At 42.3% G+C, this 25,680-nt stretch overlaps 1 protein-coding gene across 3 annotated transcripts in view; it reads left to right on the top strand.

The window, feature by feature from the left end:
- The window catches only part of SLC66A2 (solute carrier family 66 member 2), a gene marked incomplete at its 3' end in the record, with an annotated part of 66,992 nt that overhangs the window by 26,670 nt on the left and 14,642 nt on the right, over positions 1–25,680 (top strand). For all 3 annotated transcript variants that reach the window (XM_081996792.1, XM_081996790.1, XM_081996791.1), the window contains one exon: positions 17,268–17,484. In XM_081996792.1, the coding sequence (XP_081852918.1) occupies positions 17,268–17,484 (217 nt within the window). The remainder of the gene's footprint in view (positions 1–17,267; positions 17,485–25,680) is intronic.

The following is a 25,680-nucleotide window of genomic DNA, read 5'->3' as shown; positions in this document are numbered from 1 at the left end:
ATGGATTGTCTAGACAGCGTGCTAGGGAAAAAAAATTCTGGCTGCAGCACATTTGTAGGAGCTTGTTATAGATCCTGGCACATCCACATTTTGTGGATTTCATGTATTTTTAAAGAATGTTATCTTTGCATTTATGTAAGTGCTGTAGAATCAACAGTTCAACACATGAACACATCATCAGAGTCAATATATCAAAAGTTATGTCCTGTACAGGAGATGGGGGCGTAACTTGCACTCAGTTTCTGCTGCTGACTCTTGTACATGGACTCCGTATGAAAGACAGACATGCTGTCACTGTGGAAAGCTGCTCGTTTCATATGTTGAGGCCCTGTGAGCATCATTTGCTGAGGACTTTTGCCTCTGTTTACAATTTGTCTTAGTCTGTTGGAAATGAGCCTACTGAGATAACCATACCCGCTGCAGTATGTGGAGTGGGAGGAATGTGCAATGCAGTCACCCAAAATCTAATACTTGGAAGTGCTGAGCTGGGTGCTAGCTCTCACTTGGTCCCAATTAAAGTGGTGTTACAAGGGGCTGGTGTGACAGTAGGATGTCTGAGCTGACCTAATATGAACTGTATGTGGAGGTGATGTTCAAGGTACAACCTGATTGCTTCACTCAACCTGATTTATTTTTTCACTACATTTTATGTTCTATATATTTTATTAGCCTCCTTTTATTTAAAGTGCATTGGGAATATGAAGTTACTAGTTTATACTAAGCTAGAAACAGGGAATATATTTAATAAGTCTATGTTTCTGAAGCTCTAATTTATAAAATAATGACATGTTAACAAGACATTTCCTTGTGCTGGATATTGAAAGACATTTATCACTGAAGCATCAATGCTTTGCCATTTTCATTGCTGTATCAAGGGAAACCAAAATAAAACCTTTTCTATTTAGACGCAAATGTCATGCTTTTAACCTATAATGCGCTACACTGACCATCCTTGCCTGAGAACAATTAGAGATAGCTTTATTTTACTGAAAGGTTCCCACCTTCCCCCCACTCCCACTTTGCAAGCAGTGATGCACCGAAGATACATTTGTTGGAAAAGGGTTTTCAAGCCCTTGATGGACGTTTCAAGTGAGAAAGAAGAAGGGTGTTCGCTACACTCCAGTTAGCCAGTCTCCCTGGGCTGTTTGCTTTTGGGAGATGACACAGGAAATTCCATTTTATGTCCCAGCTCTGAAGCAGGAAAACTAAGCAGTGGAACCTAGGTGCTCTGTGTCTGTATCCCATGGGAGTAGTAAGCAAGGATGAATCAGGGCAGGGGCTTACCTGCTCCTGCTTTCCTGTATGTCCTTGATCCCCTGTTGCTGTCACAAGAAGGACGCATGCGGTTGCCTCTGTTTTGCCCTCATCCCTCATTTAGTTCATGCCTACTTCTGCCTCTGAGTGCTTTTACCCTTGTAAAGACTGTAACAGTCCAGTTACACAGGAATTACTCGTCGGTTCTGTTGCTGTGTGTTGGGGAGATGCGAGGTGTTACAGAAAATGGCATAGGCCTTGGCATTTAGTGGGGAGGCTGTTTGGGAATGCTGCAGTAGCACAGACTTGGCCTATGTGTAGAAGATAATAACTAAATACTCCTGCTCTGTTACACTTTTGACAATATAAGAAATTTGGTTCTTCTGAACTTTAAGTATCTTTTTCCTGTGCCCATATTCTATCTCATCTTCACTGAGACATGACAGTCAACTTTCGAAGATAGGCAGTACATCATCTTCTCCCCCCACCCTGCCACCAGGTTGATGCTTTTTACTATTGCATGGACACTAAATAGGTTATTTCAGAAGAGCTGATTACGTTAGCTATTGGGACAAATATTTAGACATTTAGTGGTGTGACAGTGCAGAGTGTTCAGCAGTGCTGGCTTACGGCCATGTTCCAGACCGCAGCCTGGGCTGCTGGAGGGTTATACAGTACATTGCGTCAAGGGAGAGACAGGATTAAGGTGGAAGGATTTTTTTGCAAGCTGTATCAGTTCCTGAATTCATTTCAGAGTCTTGTCCCACAAACAGCAGTTCCTGCTTTAAGGCCCAAGGCATCTTCCTTTGACTTGCAAGGACTCTAGTTCATTGAAGCTGTGATGAGGAAGGCTTATATTGTAAAAGATTTTTTTTTTCCTCCTCTTTGTGAGAGTGGTTGCGTTTGGAGCTGCCTTTGCAAATCATGATTTAAATTAGCAAGCAAGAAATATGGGAATAAAAGAAATTATTTCGTGTCTTTCATTTACTTTACTAAAGAAAGCTTGGTTCACACAGTGATGTGTGCAATACAGTCATCATGCTGTTTTGTTGCTGATGAAGGAAACATAATACCTATATGTTTTAGGACTGATACAGCATATGTGACCCATTCAGGTTACTTTTTTTTATCATTTTAAAAATAGATTAAATGGTCATCTATTAGATTACTTTTACTTGTAACTTATTTCACACTGGTTTTGGTTGAAAATTGATTTCAAATAGAAACATGGAATAACATTTAAATTTGAAAAAATGTAAATAAACTGCAGTGTTTGCACTGAATGTGCATTTTGTGGAAACATGCTTTTTTAAAAAAAACAAAGCAGATATTTTTAGATAGATTTTTAGTAAAATTAATTTACTCTTTTTTTTTTTTTTTCCTGGTCATCTTATCCTTTTATACTTTCAGTCATTAGTCAAAGAGAGAACAAAGCAGGTGTTAACTCAGCTCCCAGTCCGTTTCTTATTGTTTGAATAAATGAGATATTTTTATGAAGCTAAACTGAAAAAGTAAAAAATTGTTCTTGCAGAAGCAGCTCTGGTTCCAGTGCATCAGCCAGTAATTCTTTAGATCTAGTATTTGACTCATTAAAGCTATGCAGTAGATGCTTAGTGATTTAAATGATATTAATAGATTAGCAAATGTAGGCCTCATTAGAAGTGTGCATAATCACATTTTGAAAATCTAATTTGTTTTATTTTTCAGGGTAAATGTTTTTAACTTCAAAATTTTATTTTGTCTTGTTACTAAAATAATTATATACAGTCTCTGTCTGCACAAGGAGATGACATAATACTGAGCGAGGTTGGGGAAGAAAGGATGTAACTTAGCTGTTCCTGAGAAGGTGCTTCCTGTATCCTCTTGAATCAACATCAGAAAAGGTGTAATTTTTCGGTGAATCATGAATTTATGGTGGGGGTCAGGGTGTATGCAGTCTCCCTCCAGACACTCAGATTGCTAGTAATGAGCCATTTTCCTCTCCTTGTGGAGGGAACTATACCACCAGTATTCCTGAAGTTATGAACATCTCCTTTCACATGCACTTATTACTGCCCTCTTTGCTCTGCTCTGTGATCAATATGCATTACCTCTACTGCATTGGGATCCTATGTTCCCTCCCATGGGTAGAGGAAAAAAATCCAAATCCCAGAATTCACTTCTGGCAGATTTGTTTTTACTTGCATTGTACACTTAAAAAAATGGGTCTTGTTCATCTTTGATGATTCGATGGAGGCATAGAAACTGGTGAAAGGAAGACAGATCCTGAGTATTTCAGAGAAACATTTTTTATTTTTAATAGTCGCTTAAAGCTGTCCTTTTTTACTATTACTCATTGCAACTCAAAAGCCTGATGAGAACTTGGGAGATACAACATTTTAAATATTCAGAACATCGCTGTTTCTTTGCTTAAGGTGTAAGAATTTCAGGATGATTTTTCCATGAAAATCATGACCAATACTGTTGTTTCTAAAATACATAGACTGCTTTGGTTTTTATACACACTTCAGTAGCATTTGCAGGCTTGTTCTGGTTTTTGTGTGTGCATAGTTAATCTTTAAAATTTGACATCTACCTTTATATTTGTGATAATAAAAATGTTGACATCCCCTCCTTAATTGACTTTATAATAGCTTGCTTTGTAAATGTCACAAACTGTGCAGTTGTGGCTAGATAATCTTTTTCCCCTCCTTATGCCCAGTTTCTATAGTCTTTGAAAACAAACGGTTGCTGGTCTTGAAATTCTCTGCTTCCTCTCACCTCCCATTTTTTTGTCCGTTTATACAAACCACCAAAAACTTGGAATGACTCTTTGCTTATGCTAAGGTTTTACACTGCTGCGCTTTCTTGTCTTTGCACCCCTTGGCATGTAAAAATCAGGAGCAGTTATTTCAGAAAATTTCTTTTGCCTTAAATTTTTTATTGTGTCTTCAGAGACACTGTTACTCCCTTGTGCCTTTCTTTACCCCCTGTTGGGAGTAGGCTGTAGTAGAAGAACAAGTAACTGTGCACTCAGGGAATAGAGCAAACTTAATATCAAAATGGCTTAAAATAGTCCTATCCACAAGTTCCTCATTAACTTCCTGTGTGCAGTAGATGTCAAAGAACTGCTCAGTCTTTGAAGAATTTTAGTGTTTCTTCACAGAAGAACAGAGAAATGTAATGAGGAATTTGTGGATAGGACTATTGTTTGGGAGCTTGTAGTTTATAGTTCACCTGTCATCATTCTCTGCGTGCCCTGCACTCCTGAGTACGGGATCTGCAAGGGACACAGCAATGGAGGGCAAATCCCTGTATTGCTCAGCCAGGAAAAAAAGGACTGTACCTTGTGGTGGCAAAGTCATCTCACTGGTGAGCACTGCCAGTGCACTGTCTTCTGCCTGTTGTGGTGTGGAGGTTTTTTGTTGTCCTTTTTAAAACTAATTATATTTATAAAGGGGCATAACAGCCTAAGTCTTTTGCCTCCAGCAGGGGCTGGGTGCCAGGATGTTTGGCAGCCAACCTAACATATTCCTGATCCTCTTTTTTTTCTTCTTTCTCCCCACTCATTCTTGCCCCCTCAGCTGTACTGATGGAACAGTTTGTGGGTTTATGTTTTAAACCAAATAAAGAAACAGATCTGGCTTAAAATGCAGGCTTGTTCTTTTTTTTGGGGTGTTAAAATCTTAAAAAAAAAAAAAAAAAGCCCATGTTTTGTGGCTTCGATGAGAAATACTTCAGGGAGCTAAACAGTTGTCCTGCTGCAGCTTAAGGGGAATGAGAGGGGCTTAAACTTCTGCTGGGAAACATGAACAATTTGTGAAGCACACCTGTGTCACTAGCAAACTTTTCATGACGGAACAACTTACTTAAATCTACCACCATTACCTTTCTTTCCAGATCTTGAAGATATGTTGACTGTGGAGCATTAAACTGCAGTCGCAAGGTGTTCATAAACTCTGTGGTATTCAGAAGTGCATCTTGCATAACAATCACTGCTCATGTCAAAGCAGGGATTTATCTGTGGTCAAACTAAACAGCTGGGAAGTTGAAGGGGAAATTCTGTTTCAGAGTAGCTCTGTCTCGCTTGGCTCCTCCAGTTACCAGTGCTGTAATCAGTAAGGCAGTCTGCAAGCACTCAAGTGAAACTCTGTACCGGTCTCCCTCCCTATAAATTCTTCCTGCTAATGCAATGAAGTCATTTGTGTGGAAATTCCTCCTCTTTGGTCACCGTATACAGTAATTTAGATCTGTGCAGACTTGTAAATAGAGTGAGTTTTGGTTTAAAGGTTGTGAGAGAGCACTGCAGGCATATAGGTTCTGGAAAACCTTCTGCTATCAGAAGTTGTTTTTCTTCCCTTTCCCTAGAAAGTCATATGGAGATTGAAATTATTCCCAGTTTTATCTATCTATCTATTTTTTTTTAAAGCAGATGATTTTCCATTGTCAACTTCAAAAATGTCAGTATGCTTAAATGATGTTTATGGTAGCAAATGAGAAATTTTAAATTGAGATTTTTCTGCTACTGCTGGTCAGAAATTTGTGAATTGATTGTTGGGGATGAGAGTTGTCCCTGGTGAGTGGTCACATCTTCACAAACAGAAATTATTTCAATGAAATTGTTTGATCAAAATTGTTTGTCTGGAAAGGGCAGAATTGATACTGAGAGGACATGCTTCCTGATCTGACTAGGCAATAGCCTCACGACTGGATGCTCCTTTAGGATGTGGAAGAACCTAGGTGGAAGGTCCTTAATTCAAATCAGAGCTGTTAAAAATTTGAACCTGTTACACAAATCCCATCTGTGTATTTGCCTTTCTCTTTATCCACCTCCAGATTTTCCAAAGTCTTGCTTTTGTTTCAGCATGGAACAAAAATCCAGAAATACCAATTTCTTTTTTTCAAAACAGGATTCTTGTTCACTTGCCTACCGTATTATTCCTAACCACAACAGATATTTGAAAGGAAGCCCTATGAAACGGAGTAGATTGTGTAGTCATTTTGGGATATTGGCATCTTTGTAATGCAGTTCAGATCATTAAAGGAAACATGTCGGACATTTTCGTGTGTGTAGCAGGGACTGGGCAGAGGAGAGAGGCAAGTGGAAAAAAAAAAAGCCTGAAGCTTCCTACAGTTTCCTACATGCTTGTGATGATTTTGAAGCATTAAACTATCGATACTAAAATAGGTCATTCTGAGGTTAAGTGAGGCAATTGCCAAGAGATGTTTAGAAGGCCACATGACATTATTTTAGCAAAGGAGGCAGCTGCACAAGGCATTATTCTGTTTGGATGCTAAATTAGTAGGGGCAGTTTCTGGGGGCTGGATTTTGTCTTGGCTGGTGGTGGGTTACCTAGGAAACAAGGATTAAACTTTCCCCCAAAAAATCCTAAATGAGGAAAGGAGTTTATATTTTTAGGAAGACTGTTTATCTTTGTTGTATACATACTTACATGTGCATGTATGCATGCCTGACTTCAGTATCTGGGGAAAAAAAAAAAAATCACATAAATGCGCTTTTTTTTTGGTGTCTTCACCATAGAGAAGATAGGGTCTCAAGTACATCAAGCTCAGAGAAGGCTGAAAAAGAGAGACATCATTTATCTTTAGGCAAGTAGCTGCCTATTTAGCATTTCTCCCAGAGATCTGCAGTTCGAAAGTGGCGATGAAGTATTTATTACCTGACAGTTACTTCCAGAATTTCTGTGAGTAACTTGCTGTGTTATACATGCAACCTGGCATTGTAATCCCTGGCATGGTGGTATCTGAGGCAGCCTGCATCTGGGCTAATGCACAGCTTGGTTTTGTAATATTTAGAAGACCTTTAATTGCAGCCTTTGAATGAGAAGCAGTATGATAAGTGCATATTGTCTCTAATATTATAGTAGTCTTGCCGTCTTCTGAGACTTAAACTTCAAAGTTTCAGTACTATTCAAAATAAACTCTCTATGAAAGCAACTGAACTTATAACTCCAACTACAAGAATTTGGAGCCAAGGCTGCCTGCTCTGCAGTGCTTAACTTACTCCATTATAGTCTTTTGTCTGGAGGCCTTTGCGTACTGCCTGGTAGGGCTGTGGGTGATAGCTTAGCTAAACCATGCTGAGGATAGTGTAAAATATTGTTAAAATGACTGTAAAAATAGTAACTTGGAAATACACGTTCTTCTTGCTGTGACATTCTCATCATCCCTGCTTAGCTTGCTGTCAGAAAAAGAAGTTTCTTTCTATAGTTAGTATAGGAAGGCGTATCTAGCCAAAAGAAGAATGAGCTTGGCTCTAATCTGCCACCTCTATCATTAGCACAGTTGGGAGCAAAGGCCTTACTTCAGAGCTGTGCTTGCAGGTGGAGGGTTGGGGGATTTATTTCTTTAGTTTGACTTTGGGATTTTTGGTGGTCTTTGCACAGGAAGTGGGCAGAATCAGGAGTGTTTGTAGTGAAAGCATTGGCTGCCCAGAGTCATCAAAACTCTGCTGTGGCGCTCCCAGGGCTTCCCATTTCACTCCCGTGCTGCTCCTTGAGAGGAAGACTTCCTCCTGAAGTCCGTGCTCTCTCCGTTTCGCCTGGTTTCTAAAGCTGTTTATGCTGCTTTCACTCCACCTTTCAAATACATAGCTTATTTTCTGTGGCACTAATTCCTTTGGGCCACAGCTGCCTCATTCCAGTGGCTTTCCTAGCCCCATGATCTGCCTAATTATTAGGCTGTTCTCCTTCATCAGTCATCTTGTAAGTCAGCTAATAGCTGCTTTTGCCAGCTGTTGAGGCAATCTCATGGGGACAGTGACTAAGAAGAACGGTCAATACATTGGAATAGAAAGAGGAGAGACTTCTGTACTGAACAGGCAAAGGTAACAGTAACACAGGAGATAGTATCCGTAGTGATATTACTGAGGAGGCAAATCTTCACAGAAGAAATAAAGTCCTATAACTATATTGATTTAGATAAACCTAGGCTTAAGTGCCTTGCCCTAGTAGCAATATTAGTATGTATCTGTGGTGGTTGTTGTCTATCTTTTCTTCTCCTAATCGTACTGGCCTGCTCTAGGAGTACGGAAGACATGGTGTTTTCTCTCAGTTGGACTTGGGAAGAAAACAGACTTTGGATGGAGTATGTTGCACAAGGTTAAACTGGTAGGGGGTTGCAAGTGCAACCTGCAAGATTGCCTTGAAAGTGTCTGCTGTCTGGAGAACTCAAGGAAACATCCTTGCTTTGGGAGGGACTAGTCCAGAGTACGCTTCTGCAGGCTTTTGATGAGGGGAGTGGGGAGGGAGTTTGCTTCTGGCTCACCCAAAATTGGTTATGCTTATTCTACAGTAATGTGCAGAGATGGCTGGGCTGAGCTGTGCTGCTCCATGTGGATTTCCCAGCTCAATTGGCGTTTGCTAGCAGTCTCTGAGCCTAACAGTTGGAGCCTTGTTCACAGATACCATACTTGGTAAAACTTCCTCTGTATTAGAACAAAAAAACCTGTGTTCTCCTTGCTTGCTTATATAATTTTGCTTTCTTTTTAATGCTTCTAACATTAGCAATTGTACTGTGAGGAAGAGGTATGTATGTGTATGCAAGCATATTTAGGTGTGTATATAAACACACACACAAATTAGAATTTTGACAGAGGCTGGTAACAGTGCAGCGCAGGTGATGTAAACAATTCTGCATCCTTTTGTAAGACAATGGAAAATGTCAAAGATGAGTTAAAGGTCAACCTAATTTTGTGGGCTTATATAACTGCATTTTTCTCTAAAATGTTTTATTCTCTTTATTGTGAGACTCCCATAAACTGAGGCTGTGTACAAAGCAAATTACACAGCAAAGGCTGTCAGCTGCACAGGATGTGCCCGGGGTATGAAAGTGTTGTTTTCATTCTTACGTGTCCTGTGTGGTGTTAGTAGCAGGGGTAGAACTTTCAGACTAAGTGTAACTTTTTAATTGCTGTTCTTTAAGGTTCATAAAACAGTCAATATAGCTGTTATTGCTAATTATCTCTGGTCAAGACCACTGTGGTACATGGTATTCAAAGATTTCCCTTAAACCAAAGGCTGTAAAATCAAGAAAGTAGCAAATTAACGGGAAAGGCAGGGTGATATGAAATAGAGTGTGTATTGTTTGACTTTTTTATATATAACAGTGCATTTGTGTGTGACTTTTTTTTTTTAAGTAGTTATAACTAACATGTGTCTCTTAACCTTGCAATTACTAATTCCCTTTGGTGAGGAGGTAGAGGACCTGAAGTGGGAGGGCAGAGCAGTTGCTGATGCTTGGGGGTATGTAGTGCTGGGGGACAGTATGGAAGATGAGTGAGAAGCCCTGAAGCGGGGACAGTGCTGGAAAAATTTCAGCCCACTTAAGTATAATTTTTTTTGAGAAGGAGGAAGGAGGGTGGGTAATAACCCTGATGATGGGGAAAACCTGTGAACTTGATGTGACAGAGATCCAGCATAAGAGATTTTAGAAGCTGGTGACACCACACAAAACTGAGGTAAAGAAAACCAAGGCAAGTACTTGCCTTCAGACTAGAGGAGATGACTGAGGGAGACAGGGATGATGTTGATGTAGAGGGGGTTTCATCAGAGTTGAGCTTCTAATCTCAGGTGTTCAACAGTCCTCCACCAAGTACCAAAACCGCCAATGAGCTTTTAAAAACAAAGATTCTTTGTATGAATCTTCAAGGTTTATTTGGGTGATGCTTTCAGCCTTTTTCTCTGCAGTTAAGATTTGACAGCTTTCCCCTCTCACATGAAAATCTACTCATTACTTTTCTTTAAATAAAGGACTTTGTATTGGGGCTCTAACAAGAGTCAAATACTAAGAGGATTGGCTCTATTGGAACTCTGACAACAGTCTCCACGTGGCCTAGGAAAGGCACTGTATGGGCCAAAGGATGTCAAAATTTGATTTCATTAAATGACAGTAATTTTTTTAGTATAGGCTAGAGTGATATTTTTCTGGAATATTTTGCTCCCATCTTAGACATGCTAGAGAGGAAGAAGTGACAGTGTTTGGGTACTACCCAGTGTGAAGCCAGATGACAGTAGCCTGTAGACGGGAGTGTTGTAAGGTAAAGGCACATAGATGCTCAGGTACTGTGGCAGGGCTGTGCAGATACTTAAAAGTACATAGAGATGCAGAAATTCCTAGGTCACAGGCCTGAAGGAATGGGGACTGAGAATGGCAATGTTAGCATCTTTATAGAGACTATGCAAGATGGTGGATTCCTTAATTTTTTTTCAAAAGGAGAGTGGTTTGGATCAGAGCCAGGTGGTTTTGGTGCTAAGCTCTCATTTCTTCTCTTTTGTACCATGAGTGAAACATGACAAGTCCCTTTTCAGTCCCAATGAGTGTAAAAGAAATGCTGGCTTCAGACAGCATCTTGCAGGTTTCTAGCACTTCTTAAAAAAGGAAGAAAGAAAATCTAAATGTATCAATTCTCACTGTCTGTCTGTAATGCTGCTTCCTTCCTTCTTTCTGGGAGGAAAGAAGAAAGTGCCTAGCTGGATATGTAGTTGATGAAAGGGAGAGATGATGTTACGGGTTGCCCAGTAACAGTCATGCAGAGCCTTCCTGCTCTTGTCACCCCAGATGTTTCCTGAGTGCCCTGTGGGGAGCGCAGGGATTTCAGAACAGAGGAGCAGAGAAACCCACCTGTTGCCTGTGAGTTGCTCTGAATGAGCAAGGTGGGGAGTGCTGTAATCCTGCATCTGTCTTGAGATGAGGCATCTGAAATCCTGATTGCCAGGGAGCCAGGTAAATCCTGAGGCAAATGCCTGAGGATTTGCCACCGCTGGAGGACTGCAAGCGTAGAAGTCTCCTTCTCAGAATCCATTGCCTGGGCTCCACCTCCTGTGGCAGGTGCCTCCCAAGTCCTCTTCAGAGGATGTGGCAAAATTTATTTATTTTAAGATGCTACTGCAAAGTGCAGTGCCTGTGTGTAGCTTGGAGCACTTATGGTGTGAAAGGTCTGAGTTAATTTCTTTTGTCAGTCTGGGGATACAAGTCTGTGTCTTCCAACTGTCCAAAGAGTTGTCCTTGTTGCCAGGCTGGGATGAGGAGGGGCATCATATTTCCCTGCTGCTCAGAGCTGAACCCCTTTTACAGCAGAGACCACAAGCTTCTTGAGAGAAGCAAAAGAGCAAGTGAGGGAAGGAGGAGCCTGCCGCACTGTAGCCCAGTGGCTAAGACCTACAGGCATCACAGAGTTGTAGGTTCCAGCTCCTGCATCCTCAAACTGTGTGTACATTTTACAGTAAACAGACCATGTATAATAACCTGAAATAATTCCCAGCCATGACTGCGTTTTGTAACTGTTCCAGGTTGGCTGAAGTACCATTATCAGGCTCTTTCACAGCATTTAAGCCATCAGGTTTGGATTCTAGTGTTGTTGAGGGAGGCGTTGGACATCTGACTGCTCGAGCTGGATTGCTTTGATTGTGTGCAGAAGTAGGTTGTGACAGGAGCTGTCAGATCAGGTGGGCGGGCACTGTGGTCCAGAGTTAGATAATAGAAATTGGAGGTTCTTTGAACAGCAGTCTCCCAAAGCCAAGACTTAGCTGTAACCTGCGGGGAGGAGGATTAACTACCCAGGCATCTGTTTAGAAAGGCACTCAGGAGTAGAGACTGTCCAGCATGCTCTTAGAATGAGCTAGTGAGCAGTGTTTTTCATACATGAGGTCAGGGGTTTGATTATGGGAGGCAGTTTGGGTGAATGGCTATGAATTGATGGTGTTTATAAGGAGTGGGAGGGAACACAGTAAAATAAAACCAGTAGCTTTCATAAGAAGGAAAGAGTTAATGTCCTTGGTGAAGCTATACAAAGGGCTCAAATGCAAACTCTCCCACCTCAAAAAGACGGAATGTAAATTGCAAGCTCTTCATTAAACTGGAATGCAAGAAGCAACCAAACAAAAAGTGGGAACTGGATCAAATGACTAGAGGCAAGTATAAGTGAATGTAGTGCAAGGATGTAGGTACAGAATTAGAAAGGTCAAGGCACAAAATGAGATGCAACTACCAAGAGAAATTGAGAGCTACAGTAAGTAATTTTTAGGATGTCAAAGTCTTTGCTTCACTTTCCCAAAAGGAACAAGGTAGCTGACTTGGTATAAAATACTTCTTGACTAAAAATAATGTAACTGTTTGGAGCTCTTTGTCATCCTTAAGTGAAAACTAGTACTGTGGACGCTGTGTCATTTGGCATCTATCCCACACCAGAATCTTGAATTTTCTACTTGCATTTTGACCTGACTAGGGCTAACCATGGTTATTTGCAATGCTCTCTGCCTGCTTTACATTTTTTGTATCTGACATGCAATGTGCCTTCCAGAGGAGGTCTTGTAATCTCATCTTTCTTCACCCTCAAGCTGTGTAGACTTTTCTCCAGTCAGTGCACAAAGAACCTGCTGAGCCGCTCCTTCCCCCAGCATCAATAGGATTTTCCAACGTAAATCTCTCATCTATCAATGGATTAACATGTTTAAAATGCAACTCACTGAGTGGATTAAAGAGCTCAGGCATGGGTAATAAGATATAGTACCTTTCACTGCAGTAATGCCAGTTCAGATCAACCCAGGATGTTAGTGACCGGGAGTTACCATTTGAACTGCATCAACTGAGTACGGTTATAAACTCATGTCATGAATTTCTCTCTGGGCAGGATGGGGAGCTAGTGGATGGAGCAAGCTGGGCAAACAAGTTCCTGCCCATTTCAGGGAATAGAAAGATATGCATCCAGATTTAATTTGGACAGATTTTAAGATATTTGATAGAAATAAATTGTGCTGCAGTGGGATTTCTTGTTTTGTCCTTTTAAAGAAAAGGGGTGATGTTTGCTGGTGGTGGAGCAAAAATCCCAATATCATCTTTATTAGTCATAATTTTCTTCAAATGTGAATTATGTTTGCAATAATACTTAGAACTTTTTTTAGTTCTGCACCGCAGGTGACATGGCGGAGGGCACTGACTGGTATCCTCTGGCTACCTTCTTGGGACAGTTGTAGCTACATCTACCTCTCCCTTCTACTGCAGATTGCTCTGACTTTTTTTTTTTTTTCTAAGGGACAGCTCCCTTTTGTTTTTAAGCATTTAAAAGCCTTTTTTGCATATACTTGTCACAGTACTTAGCACAACCAACATTTTTTTTCTTTGAAAGTATATAAGCTCCTATTACAGAAGTAATGTGTTTGGACCCCCTTGAGAAGGGAGCCGCTTGGAAAAATGAGTCACAGTCTATTTCCAAACCTTGAAGTGATGAGTATGTGATTTTTTTTAAATTTTTTTTTTCCCTCCTTTGAATTTTTGAAACCATTTGTCAGAGAAGATAATCTGCAGCCTTGGTTAAAAAGAAGCAATCATGTGGCAAAACAGTTTAGGAGTTCAAGTAAGGGCCAGAGAAACTATGACCCATATGAAAGGTCAGGTATGCTGTTCTCCTTTTGTTTTTGTGGGTGTTATAGGTTTTTTTGTATGCTGTTCTCCTTTTGTTTTTGTGGGTGTTATGGGTTTTTTTATTTGTTGGGTTGGTTGGTTTTGTTTTTTTCAGTTCAGTCATTCTTTTACTTCTTCCTGGAAGTAGTTGGTAATGCAGAGTTTGGTGATATGTAGTGTCCTAAAATAGACGTCTGCATTTTGAAAATACATCTGTTAAGTAGAGCAATTAGTGAGTATGCATTGGTTTGTTTTTAAGATAATTCAGATGGGTTTTTTTGTAAGGTTATTACTAAGGCTACAATTGTTCTTATGTCATTTTGTCCTTTTTTTTCAGGAAAATGTTACCAAGCAAAATTTATAGCAGAAACTAGAACTTACTTATAACCTATTATAGTGAAATGGAGACATCATGATAGTTTTGAGCAAAAGAGAATCTCAGCCTCTTTCCTGTGCTAGTAATTAACTTTCCTGCTTCAGCTGAAGTGCTGTTTCACATGATAGTTTTCTCATCTGTGTATGTTACTATAGTAGAAATAATACTTAAGATTTTCAGACAAAAGATGATGAGTAAATTATCATCATTACCACTTTTCTTGGCTGCCTAATACTAGGTTCAGGGATGTTAGTACTTATGTGAATGGAAATGGACTTCAGTGCAGCAGTACTGAATACGCATATGAACAGATGTTGTAGCAGGAGGCAATTGCGTGTTTGAGTTTGCATGGGTCCATGGATTTTGTGACTGGCCTCATGGTAGCTGTGTGAACGTTGACTTTTTTCTTTCATGAACTTCCGAAACTCCTACGCCCCCATGTAGATTTAGTTCTTCCATTTCTATTGTGAAAATGAACTTGGGGAAATAAGGATTTGGTCTACAGGGATGGGTATTTTGAAAGGATCCTTGAGCATGTGGAGAACGCAGGAGGAGACACGGTGTATGCAGGGTAGCTCTGACAGCTGGTGGGAGGGTTTAATGAGTGGTGGGGCCAAGGGTCCAGCATGCCCAAGGCAGCACGGCAACCACATCCAGACCAATGCTGTTGAGTCCAGGATTCAAGGTGTAATGACTATATAGCTATTTTGAGAGCCAAGAGGGTCTCTGCTACGGCTGGAACTGTCTGGAAGAGTGTGCTTAATGTATTCTTGCCTATGGCTGCCACCAGTTGCTATTTTTCAGGTATGGGTCTGAGACAGTATCTGCTGAACGCTGTATCAAAGTTGAATGACCCTTGCAGATTTTCCACCCAGCATCTTTGAATGCGAAAGCTCTGAATTCATTTTAAACACTTGCCTTTTTAAGGGTTGAAAGCCAGTGCTAGGTGTCTGTGAAGAAACTAAAGGCTGTGTGAGAACATCTCAGAATCAAGGTTTAAAGAAATAATCTGGTAAAAGTAGCAGTTATGTCTTACTCAAAAGTTATCAATAGCTCTCAGAATGGAGGTTGCTTTTTTAAATGGCCTGTAACCTCACCAACTTGATCCTTCTCTTCATCCTCTTTTCTTCTGCTGTTTGTTATTCTGTCCCCATTGTAAGCCCAAATGCCTCTGTCCCAGAGAGCATCTCTTGCTAATATAACAGTTGTGTAGTGTCAGATTTGTTGTGTTGGGTCAAGTCACTTGCTTGGCATTGCTCATGAAGTTAGCAAAATTAGTGTGAATCTACTCTGTTACGCTTCTTGCAATTTTATGTTATGCAGATGTAGGTCAGGCAAATGAAAGGAATGGGAGTTTTGGGTGTCTCATACCTTCTATCTTGTCAGAGGTTCTTGTTGACTCTGCTTCTCCCCAGAAAATGCAACAGAGATAAATTGAAATGGACGTTTTTCCTGCCATTGTCGTTGTCTTGTGCCTTCTTTTTTCTGTTTCATTCTGTTTTGTTCTTCCTTCATCTCCATAAAGGAAAGCATTCACAAAGCTCCAGAAATAAGTGATGCTCACATGCTGTGTGGGCTGTGCCAGCACTGAGTCTACTTTGTGTCTAGCCTTGTGTCCCTGAATTCTGAGGCTGAGGAGCCATTGCCATAAAATACTGAAGGTCAATGTTACATTGACATTGGCTTTGCCACAGATTATTTAATTCAGTTCTGGGTGATAGCTGACAAAACTACAGGTTGGGTATGGCTCCTGGCCAGTTTTGCCTTCCTGTTTGTGTGGCAAAGTAAAATGATTCAGCTGGGTGCAGTTAGTAGTTGTCTTGAGGCATGGGTTTGCCAAGTATTAAAAAGAGGAGACTAGTAAATAAAGAGTGAGGGTCAGGCTGATAATGATATGAAAGTGTGAAAAGATGCAGAAGATGAAACTATTGTTTGGCATGTATATGTTTCCTTAGGCAGCTAAGTGCCTGTACAGATTTATTGCCATTTCACTGAATTTGTTGTTAGTGTTAGCAGAGGTCAATGTCTTCCTTGCCTGAGTTAACAGTAGGACTCTCTTGTAGCATTCCATACTTCTGCTGAGGAGGCAGCGACAGATCTGCTAGTGATGTTCCGATGTGTTGCATATATTTGGGCTGTTAGAAAGACAGTTCATTGTCTTGATAATTAACAGATTCCAGTTGGTCTGAGATAGGTATTTTTAACTTCAAGTGCTTCTAAGAAAGGAGGACATGAACAGCACCTGCTAATGAACAGTTATTTCACAGTTCTTATTATTCAAAATTATGTTGTTCATTTGCTATATAGTCAATGGTAATGGGGTTGTATATTTTATTATTCATCAACAAGATAGCTACATATCTTCCAGCGGTATGCTGTTAATATGCCAAGCAAATGGCACAGTTGGTTTGTTCTTTCTCTCATTTTCTCAAGAGAGGATATTGTATTTTGTGGTATAGCGTTTCATTCTGATGGATGTAGAAATGGTTGTGCAACACTGCACTCATTGGTACTGGCAAAGGCAAGAGGGAAGCTCATTTTGTCCTTGGAATGAAAAGTGGTGACATCTGTGGGAGCGGTTGTTCTAGAGGGGATTCTTGTCACAGTCTTGTACCTACCTCAGTAAAGCTGTACCAGCTGCACCTGACAGCTTGCCCTTCACTGCAGGCAGCTGCACTGCACCAGGGAACAGCGCTGTGGACTTCAGGTGACCCTCTAAGCAGCTTGGACTGAGGCAGTCTTGAAGGCAGAGATAATGACCTAAGAGAGAGAGCACTTACACTGATGTGCTTGGGGCCTGTACTTAGTATTGTGAAGTTTTTTGTGAAACACTTCCTATGCCAACTCTGCCAGAGTCATATCCAGGGTTCTTCATGTTTGATACCTGAAGGTCAATGCTTTCTCTTTAATCATCTTTGTAAATATTTTGGTAGTTTGCAAGTCTTTGTTTCATTGTTTCTTTATTGCACACCCCCACCAAAAAATGTTTTCCAAATCAAGACTTCTATTTTTTATTTTTCTTGTTTGTTTTGAGTTTGTTGAGGTTTTTTGTTTGTGTGTGTTCGTTTTGTTTTGTTTTTATTTTTTTTAATCCTCTCCCTTGTTTTCTACCTTCCCCTACCCCCAATGACTGACAGTGGCTCCCTCATACTTCCCAGTTCTCAATTCTACCCTGATTAACTTTGAGTCCAGTTGGGAAAACTTACTCTGTTCTTCCTCCATTCCTATTCTGTTGCAGATTTTGACTTGAACTATTTTTGGCACTGGAGCAAGTTTACAGACTACGTGCAGTGTGTCCTGACCTTCACTGGTGTGACCGGTTACATCACTTACCTCTGGCTTGACTCACCTGTCTTTGTGGAGACGCTGGGCTTCCTTGCAGTGTTCACTGAGGCTATGTTAGGTGTTCCCCAGCTCTACCGTAACTACCAGAACAGGTCTACAGAAGGAATGAGGTATGGTGTTTGTCTTATGTAAAACAAGTAAGTGTGTGCATGTAGGTAAATCTTTGTGTAGCGTGGGAATGCTTTTCTAGGCAGGGTAATGTCATCTTTCTAAATTTTAATTGAAAATACAACAGCTGTCAGAGTAGATTCTCTGTCAGTAGGAGATGGTGCAGAACTGCTGAAGGCAGTGGGAGCTCTGTTACACCTCTGAGTTCTAACCCATTGTCCAAGTCCACCTGGACAGTTCCAAGGTGAAACACATTTTAGTAGAATAGGTGTGTAAAACTACTGTTGTTGCCATTAGCAACATACTGTAGTTCAACTCAGGCTGTGCTATACTGGTCTACACATTAGAAATGGATTAAAGAGCTCTTGCATATCAAAAGTAAGAAGAGAAAGAAAAAATTTTGAGCCTGCCGCAAATAACTGTTAGTCTAACTCACATATTAGCTTATCATTTTTTCTCACATATCTACTCATCACTTTTTCATAATACATTATTATGTATGTAGCAAATGACATTTATTTATGTATAAGAGCTTGTAACTGACATTTTAAAAAGCTCAAACGAGACGTTTACAGTCATGACAGGGAAACCCTCTGTAAACATGTGTGGGACAGAAAACTTTAATCTTGTGCCCACTGTTGGGGCGTTAAACTAGATTATCTTTTCATACTGTTTACTGGATATCTCAATCATAACACTAAGATTTCCAAATTGCAAAGGCAACTTGTAAAGCTTTTTAAGAGAGAAGATGTTCACTGTGGTGCATCAGTGCACTGATCTGTAGAAACAGCATGAAATTTGGTTTACGGAGTGCTGTGATCATTTGTGACTCTAACTCTCTTCTCTTACATTGTTTTGAGATTAATTCTCTTTCATTGCTTTTAAACTTGCTGGAATAATTTTTATTTTGGTCAAAACAAATAACCACTCCCCACCACCCCCAAACCAAAGCAATTCTGTCCTTTGTTGACATTGTTCACTTTACTTGTTTGGCTTGGAGACACTTCTACTAGTTGCTTTAAGTTCTTTTCTAGCTTGAAATGTTGTTGAAGGAATGTTCAGAAATTTGCTTTGATGCTTAAGGCATTTTTTGATAGGGAGCCACTTTGGCACAGAGTGAGTCTTTGCTCACAAGTCAGTGGGGCTCATTGGCAGAGCTTTAAACCAGACTTGAAGGCGAAGGGGAATAACATCAGGCTTGCCCTTGACAAGCTGTGGGGTGACACGCCAAGGTTAGAGGGATGAGGTGCTAGTGAGAGCCCTCAGCCTGTTGCTCTGAGATGTGCTGGCTACAATGCAGCACACTTGAAGTCTTAAGGAGATGAGCCAGGGGCTCCTGAGGTAATAGGAGCCTACAGGGAAACACCAGTGAAATACCTCAAAGGAATTAAGGGGTGTTCCTGTAAGAAGGTGACATGGCCAACAACCCAGCTGAAGTGCTTCTATACCATCGCATGCAGCATGGGCAACAAACAGGAGTCAGAAGCCACTGCGCTGCTAGAAAGCTGTGACCTGGTTACCATTACTGAAACTTGGTGGGACGAATCCCATGACTGGAGTGTGGCTATCGATGGCTACAGGCTGTGAGGAAGGAGGGGTGGAGGCGTTGCCCTCTACATCAAGAAATGAATAGAATGTGAAGAGCTGTCTCTGAAGAATAGCCACGAGCAGGTTGAAAGCTTATGGGTAGGAATCAAAGACTGGAGCAACAGAGGGAACCTTGTGGTTGGAGGCTGCTCCACCAAGAGGAGTCTGTTGGCGAAGTCTTCTTAGTCCAGCTACAGGAAGCATTGCAATTGCAGGCTCTTGTCCTCCTGGGGGAATTCAATCATCACGACATCTGCTGGAAAGGTAGCACGGCGAGCTGTAGGCAATTCCTGAGACTCCTGGAGTGCCTGGAGGATAACTTCTTAAGCCAGGTAGTAGGCAGCCCTACCAGAGGGGATGTGATAGTGGAGCTGTTGGTCACCAACGCAAGTGAGCCAATTGGTGACGTCAAGATTGGAGGCAGCCTGGGCTGCAGTGATCATGCTCTGGCGGAGTTTGCAGTTCTGAAGGTTATGGGGCAGGCAGAGTGAAGTCAGGACCCTGAATTTTAGGAAGGCAAAATTCCATCTCTTCAGGGAGTTACTCAATAGGACCCCCTGGGAAACTGCCCTCAGGGACAAGGGAGCAGAACAGAGCTGACAAATCTTTAGGGATGCTTTATATAGGGCACAAGAGCTCTTGATCCCCGGGTGTAAGAAATCAGGAAGGGAAGGCAAGAGACCAGCATGGCTGAGTCAAGACCTGCTTGTCAGACTAAAGGGCAAGAAGGAAGTGCACAGGCAGTGGAAGCAGGGAGAGGTATCCTGGGAAGAGTACAGGGACACTGCCTGGTTGGGTAGGGATGGGGCTAGGAAGGCCAAGGCGTGGCTGGAGCTGAACTTGGCAAGAGATGTAAAAAATAAGGGCTTCTATAGGTATGTTATCTGGAAACAGAAAGCCAAAGAAAGCGTACCCCCCTTGATGAGCAAGACTGGCAAACTGCTAACAATGGACAAGAAGGCTGAGGTACTCAACAACTTCTTTGCCTCAGCCTTCACTGGCAGTCTGTCTTCCCACACCTCTTGAGTGGATGGACTGCGAGACGGGGACTGAAGGAGCAAAGTTCTTCCCACTGTAAGAGAAGATCAGGTTCCTGACCACCTGAGGAACCTGAATATGCAGAAATCTATGGGACCTGATGAGATGCATCCCAGAGTCCTGAAGAAATTGGCTGACGTAGTTACCAAGCCAGTCTCTATGGTATTTGAAAATTCATGGCAGTCAGGTGAAGTCCCTGGGGACTGGAAAAAGGGAAACATTGCACACATTCTTAAAAAGGATAGCAAGGAGGAACCTGGGAACTACCAACCTGTCAGCCTCATCTCTGCGCCTGGGAAGATCATGGAACAGATCCTCCTAGGAGCTGTGCTAAGGCATATGGAGGACAGGGAGGTGATTCGAGAGAGCCAGCATGCCTTCACCAAGGGCGAGTCCTGCCTGACCAACTTAGTGGCCTTCTATGATGGAGTGACCTCATCAGTGGACAAGGGAAGAGCTAGGGATGTCATCTATCTGGCGTAAGGCCTTTGACACAGTCCTCCACAACATCCTTCTCTCTAAATTGGAGAGGTATGGATTTGATGGGTGGACTGTTGGGTGGATGAGCAATTGGCTGGATGGGCGCTTCCAGATGGTAGTGGTCAATGGCTCAATGTCCAGATGGAGATCAGTGACGAGTGGTGTCCCTCAGGGGTCCATACTGGGACCAGTAGTGTTTAATATCTTTATCAATGACATGGTGGAATTGAGTGCACGCTCAGCAAGTTTGCAGACAACACCGACCTGAGTGATGCGGTTGACAAGTCTGAGGGATGGGATGCCATCGAGAGGAACCTGGACAAGCTCAGGAAGTGGGCCCGTGTGAACCTCGTGAGGTTCAAAAAGGCCAAGTGCAGGGTCCTGCACCTGGATCGGGGCAGCCCCCAGTATCAGTACAAGTTGGGGGATGCAGGGATTGAGAGCAGCCCTGCCGAGAAGGACTTGGGGGTACTGGTGGGTGAGCAGCTGCACATGAGCCGGCAATGTGTGCTTGCAGCCCGGAAGGCCAACTGTATCCTGGGCTGCATCAAAAGGTGGGTGGCCAGCAGGTCAAGGGAAGTGATTCTGCCTCTCTACTCCACTCTGGTGAGACCCCACCTGGAGTCCTGCACCCAGCTCTGGAGCCCTTAGCACAGGAAGAACATGGACCTGTTGCAGTGGGTCTAGAGAAGGGCCACAAAAACAATCATAGGATTGTTCCTGGAGACGAGGAGGCTCCAGGGAGACCTTACTGCAGCCTTCCGGTACTTAAACGGGGCCCATGAGAAAGATGGGGCCAATAGCAGGGCCCGTAGCGCTAGGTCAAGGGGTAATGGTTTTAAACTAGAGGAGGGTAGATTTAGATTTAGACTAGATATAAGGAAGACATTTTGTAAAATGGGGGTGGTGAGAGACTGGAACAAGTTGCCCAGAGAGGTGGTAGATGCCCCATCCCTGGAAACATTCCAGTCAGATTTGACTGGGCTCCGAGCAACATGATGTAGTTGAAGATGTGTCTGCTTATTGCAGCAGGGTTGGACTAGATGGCCTTTGAAGATCCCTTCCAACCCAAACTATTCTGTGATTCTATTCTATGATTCTGTGGGTCAGGATTTACTTCCAAAATACTGGGGTATTTTTCAAGGACGCACACACTGCCTTGGAAAACTCTGTGCCTGTGATACCCAGAAGGCAGTTTACCTACTAGACCTCCTTTATGTTCTGGTTTGACTTTTCCGTTTATGTTTTTTATCTGTGAATCATAATGCCATAATCCCACATTATGATAGCCGTTGCCAGATAGTGTTTTGCTTTTCCTTAGCTCCTCTCTGGGGACCCAAGTTTCAGTTTTCCAATTTCCTGTATATACTATTTAGCAAAAGGAGAAAAAAACCCCTTTGTGCTTCACAACAACACTTTCTTTGTAGAGCATTAATCACAGAATTGCAGAATTCTCATCTAAAACTGTTTGGCAAGAGAGTGCTCTGTTTAGTCAAAAGAAGATAGCATAAAAGCTCTCGTTCCCCTGCCATCACACAGAACCGGCTCCAGTGATAGCCACCCTCCTTATTGGCTATGCCCACAGGTTTTCCAGAATGCATTCCCCTCTCTGGTTCTACTCTTGAAGCAGTACTTTACGTCACATTGGACATTGATGGGTCTGGGGTCTGATGAGACGATACACAGCTTATGCTGCCTTATTGCAGTTGGGCTATGTTCATGCAAATGCGTATGTCAGTACTCTTTCTTTTTTCAGGTTATACTGCGGTTTTATATATGCTGCAGGTACCAAGTATACTTTCTAGCACCATGCAATCCTGAGTTGATGACTTGATGCTCTACACATTACTGGCCTGTTCCTACTGTGAGAATGACTTCCGCTAGTGTATTCTTGAAGGAGCTGATGGAATTACTTCCTCTGACCTTCCCTTCCTGTGCCTGCTTCTCTGTCTAAAAGCATGTCAGAGAAGAGACCCCAGTCCTGGAAGCACTGAAGGGAGCATGTAACAGTCCAGCCAGGCTGCTCATAGGACTAAGTTTATGAACTTACATGGGTATTTACCAGATAGGGGCTAGTTGATGCCCACTGCTCTGTGCAGTTATTTACTGCTCAGTGCAGAAGTAATGTGCGTGTGGATGGTTACACTGTCAGAAGCAATTGAACTGGTGAACCTCTGCCCATCAGCTGGGCCATAATGGCTGGTTGCCAGACATGCTCTCAGTGGCGAAGTAAAAATGAGGTAAATTTCAAGTGTCTTTGTGGCTTTAAGCTTAATAGGGAGAGCAATGTGAATTAAGCTGTTCTATTTAGTGACCTTTTGGACAATTATCCTGGTTGGAGGCAGTAGCTTCTTAAACCACAACTGTCACCTGTTATTGACAGAACTTGGAGACTAGAGACCATGAGAGAGGTAGATGGGACAGAGGTGGCTAGGTGGCTGTGGTGGCAGGCAGGACACCCTTTGGGAGTCTGTTGTGAACAGGGTCCCATCGTCTTGCCTCTGTATGTCAATCAGCTACGGCCTGAAAAGTTCCCTGCTGAAAATGTGATCAGTGTCTGAGGTAAACATCCAGAGGACCTCTGCAGCTGAGTCAGTTACGTTTACTGTAACAGGGCATGGCTGGAGTCAAAGAATCACATGTGCATTGTGGTACTCCTGAGAACAAGTCTAACAGTTTTTTGATATCTCTATTCTGCTGGATAGAGCTCCTCGCTTCTTATTTTTATTTATGTCTTAGTTTCTCCCTATTTCTCCTAATTTTCCTTCTTTTTGTAGCAATATCACTACTAGGTCCTGTAATTTCCTCTTCTGTTCTCTGAGAGCAGAGACCAAAGGAGAAGTTGGAAAGAGATGGAAACAATAAAAGCAGAAAGGAGAAGCATGCTGAGTAACAGCTTTTGTGGAGGGAGGGTAGTGTAGTATGTCCTGGTGGGCTGATGGTTGAAGGGTGGAAATTTTTCCATGATTAAGTAAACAGAACTAAGCCAGTCAAAGGAACAGAAATTTTCATTATGTTCTCTTTGACAGTTCATTTGATTATTTTTGAAATTCATACTTCATAGAAACTTACAGCTCTGTTCAAGTGTTTGAGTACTTCTGAGTGGTTGCAAACCTAAGTAAGTACAGTCATAGTTCTGTTAATTACGGTACTAACCTTGACAGAAGTGCTTTTTTAATGAACTGTGGTACAAGTTAATACCTATCAAGGAAATAATCACTTAATTTAATCTCCGTTCAGTTCAAGAACTAAACTAGTTCTGTCCTGTCACCTAATAAAAGAGTAATTTAATGACATTAATTGTTATTGGAATGGATTAGAATCATGAGTATGATTATGTTTGCATTGGTTAGAAAAAGGAGGAAAGCAACCTCAAAACTTAAGAGCTTTGGAATATAGGAAGCATCCTGTTATATAGGGAGGAAAAAGGCATTATGAGTTTAAAACACTGCTCATCACTTGTAAATTTTTTTTATATTATGTGGTAAAATATTTCAAGATCTTGATATCAAAACACACTTCCCCCTCATCTTCAGGAGGCAGAGGTGCTGACTCTGCTACGGTTGGGATCTGATGCTCCCCATATTACTAACTGCTTTTGCTTTGTGACAAAAACCATACAGACAAGAACTTCTGCCGTCATTTATCTTTGTGTTTCCACTCCTTCTAAGATACTTGCTTCCCAGTCGCTTTCCCCTTCTGATAAACTGTAGTCATGAGAAAAAGTAGTGTTCAACATGAGGCAGTAGAGACTGGGGAGAAGGTTGGCTCTCGATCTGACAGCAGTGCTGCTGCACCCAGAGGTAGGGAACTGCTGGTCAGTGCCTTGGGAGAATCACATCCTTGTGGGGACAACAGCTTTTGTGGAGGTCCTGCAGGGGGGATGCGTGTGCTTTTGCACAGGGGTAGGAAGAACCTTATCTCTGTGGGAGGCATGGGCTCATACAGGCACTGATGTTATTATGCACCCTTGATAATCCCATCAGACCTCCCTCCACCAGAGGAGGGTGTTCCTCTGTATGTCTGTGACAAAGCTGTAGCTGTGCTGTCCTACACAGGGATGTGTTAACCCGGGGACTGCACAAGGGTGGATTTACTCTAGGGCTGTCTGTTGTATTGCATTCCTGTCTGCTGCCCTGCCCTGGAATAAATAACTGCCCTTTGTTGAAAGTTTTTCACAAAAACTCATCAAAATCACCTGGCAGTGACCATTTTTGACTGTCAGCTGGTGCTCCAACCCCATGGAGCAATGGTTTCTTTTCAGTTAGTGCTTGGACTTCAGAGCTGTGGGATGGCGGAATCTCCCCAGGTCCAAGAAGGAGGTCTGGTAGTAGGACTGAGCTGGGCTGCGTATCTTGAAGTATCAGAAGCCACGCTTCAGGTGATACACAGATGTGCCCATCAGTGGTTAGCTTGGAAGCACGTGGGTCCAAGAGGCAAGGTCCCCTTGCAGCAGTTGCTGAGTGCCTGGTGAGCACTGTTGTCTTTTCCCCGGCGGCACGCCGGGCGCAAGGCAGCACGTGCTGCGCCTGGCTCAGGGCTGCGCGCCGCTGCCGGGGTCGGAGGGACAGAACCAGGGAAGGGCTGTGTTGTCCCTCTGCGAGCAGTTTCTCAGGTCTCTCTTCTAGCCTATGGCCAGTTTTCAGTCTGCTAGAAAGGAACCTCCTTTCTGCACATCCTCTGTTGCGTTTGGCTGACATTGGGTCAAAGGCTCAAAACTGCCACCCAGAGATGGCTGGCGCCATCAGTCACCCTGCTTATGTGTTGTTGATAGGAGCCTGACTTCAGAAATCTGGCCTGAAAAGGCTGAATGAGGAAAACCTCAGTATTGCAATCAATCAGATTATTGTGTGATGAAATAAAGAAAATATTTACTCTCTCCTATGGCAGTACTGGGTTGATCACTGTGATTATCCTGTTTTAAAAACCACAAGTCACTGAAGGAGAAACAGTCAGCATTTATTGTCTCGGAAGTTGCTGGAACCAAGAGTTGCAAATTTTAAGAATGCTTTTCCATTCAGGAGTGTTTTATGACGTGTGCTGCTGTTGTGAGCTAGTTACGAGCAGGCTTTTATCTGAAATCTATCCAGTGA

The sequence above is a fragment of the Phaethon aethereus genome (assembly GCF_964289735.1).
Source record: "Phaethon aethereus genome assembly, chromosome: 2".
NCBI classification, from domain to species: domain Eukaryota; kingdom Metazoa; phylum Chordata; class Aves; order Phaethontiformes; family Phaethontidae; genus Phaethon; species Phaethon aethereus.
The sequence above is the reverse complement of the archived record's forward strand: the minus strand, read 5'-3'. Positions and strand labels throughout refer to the sequence as shown.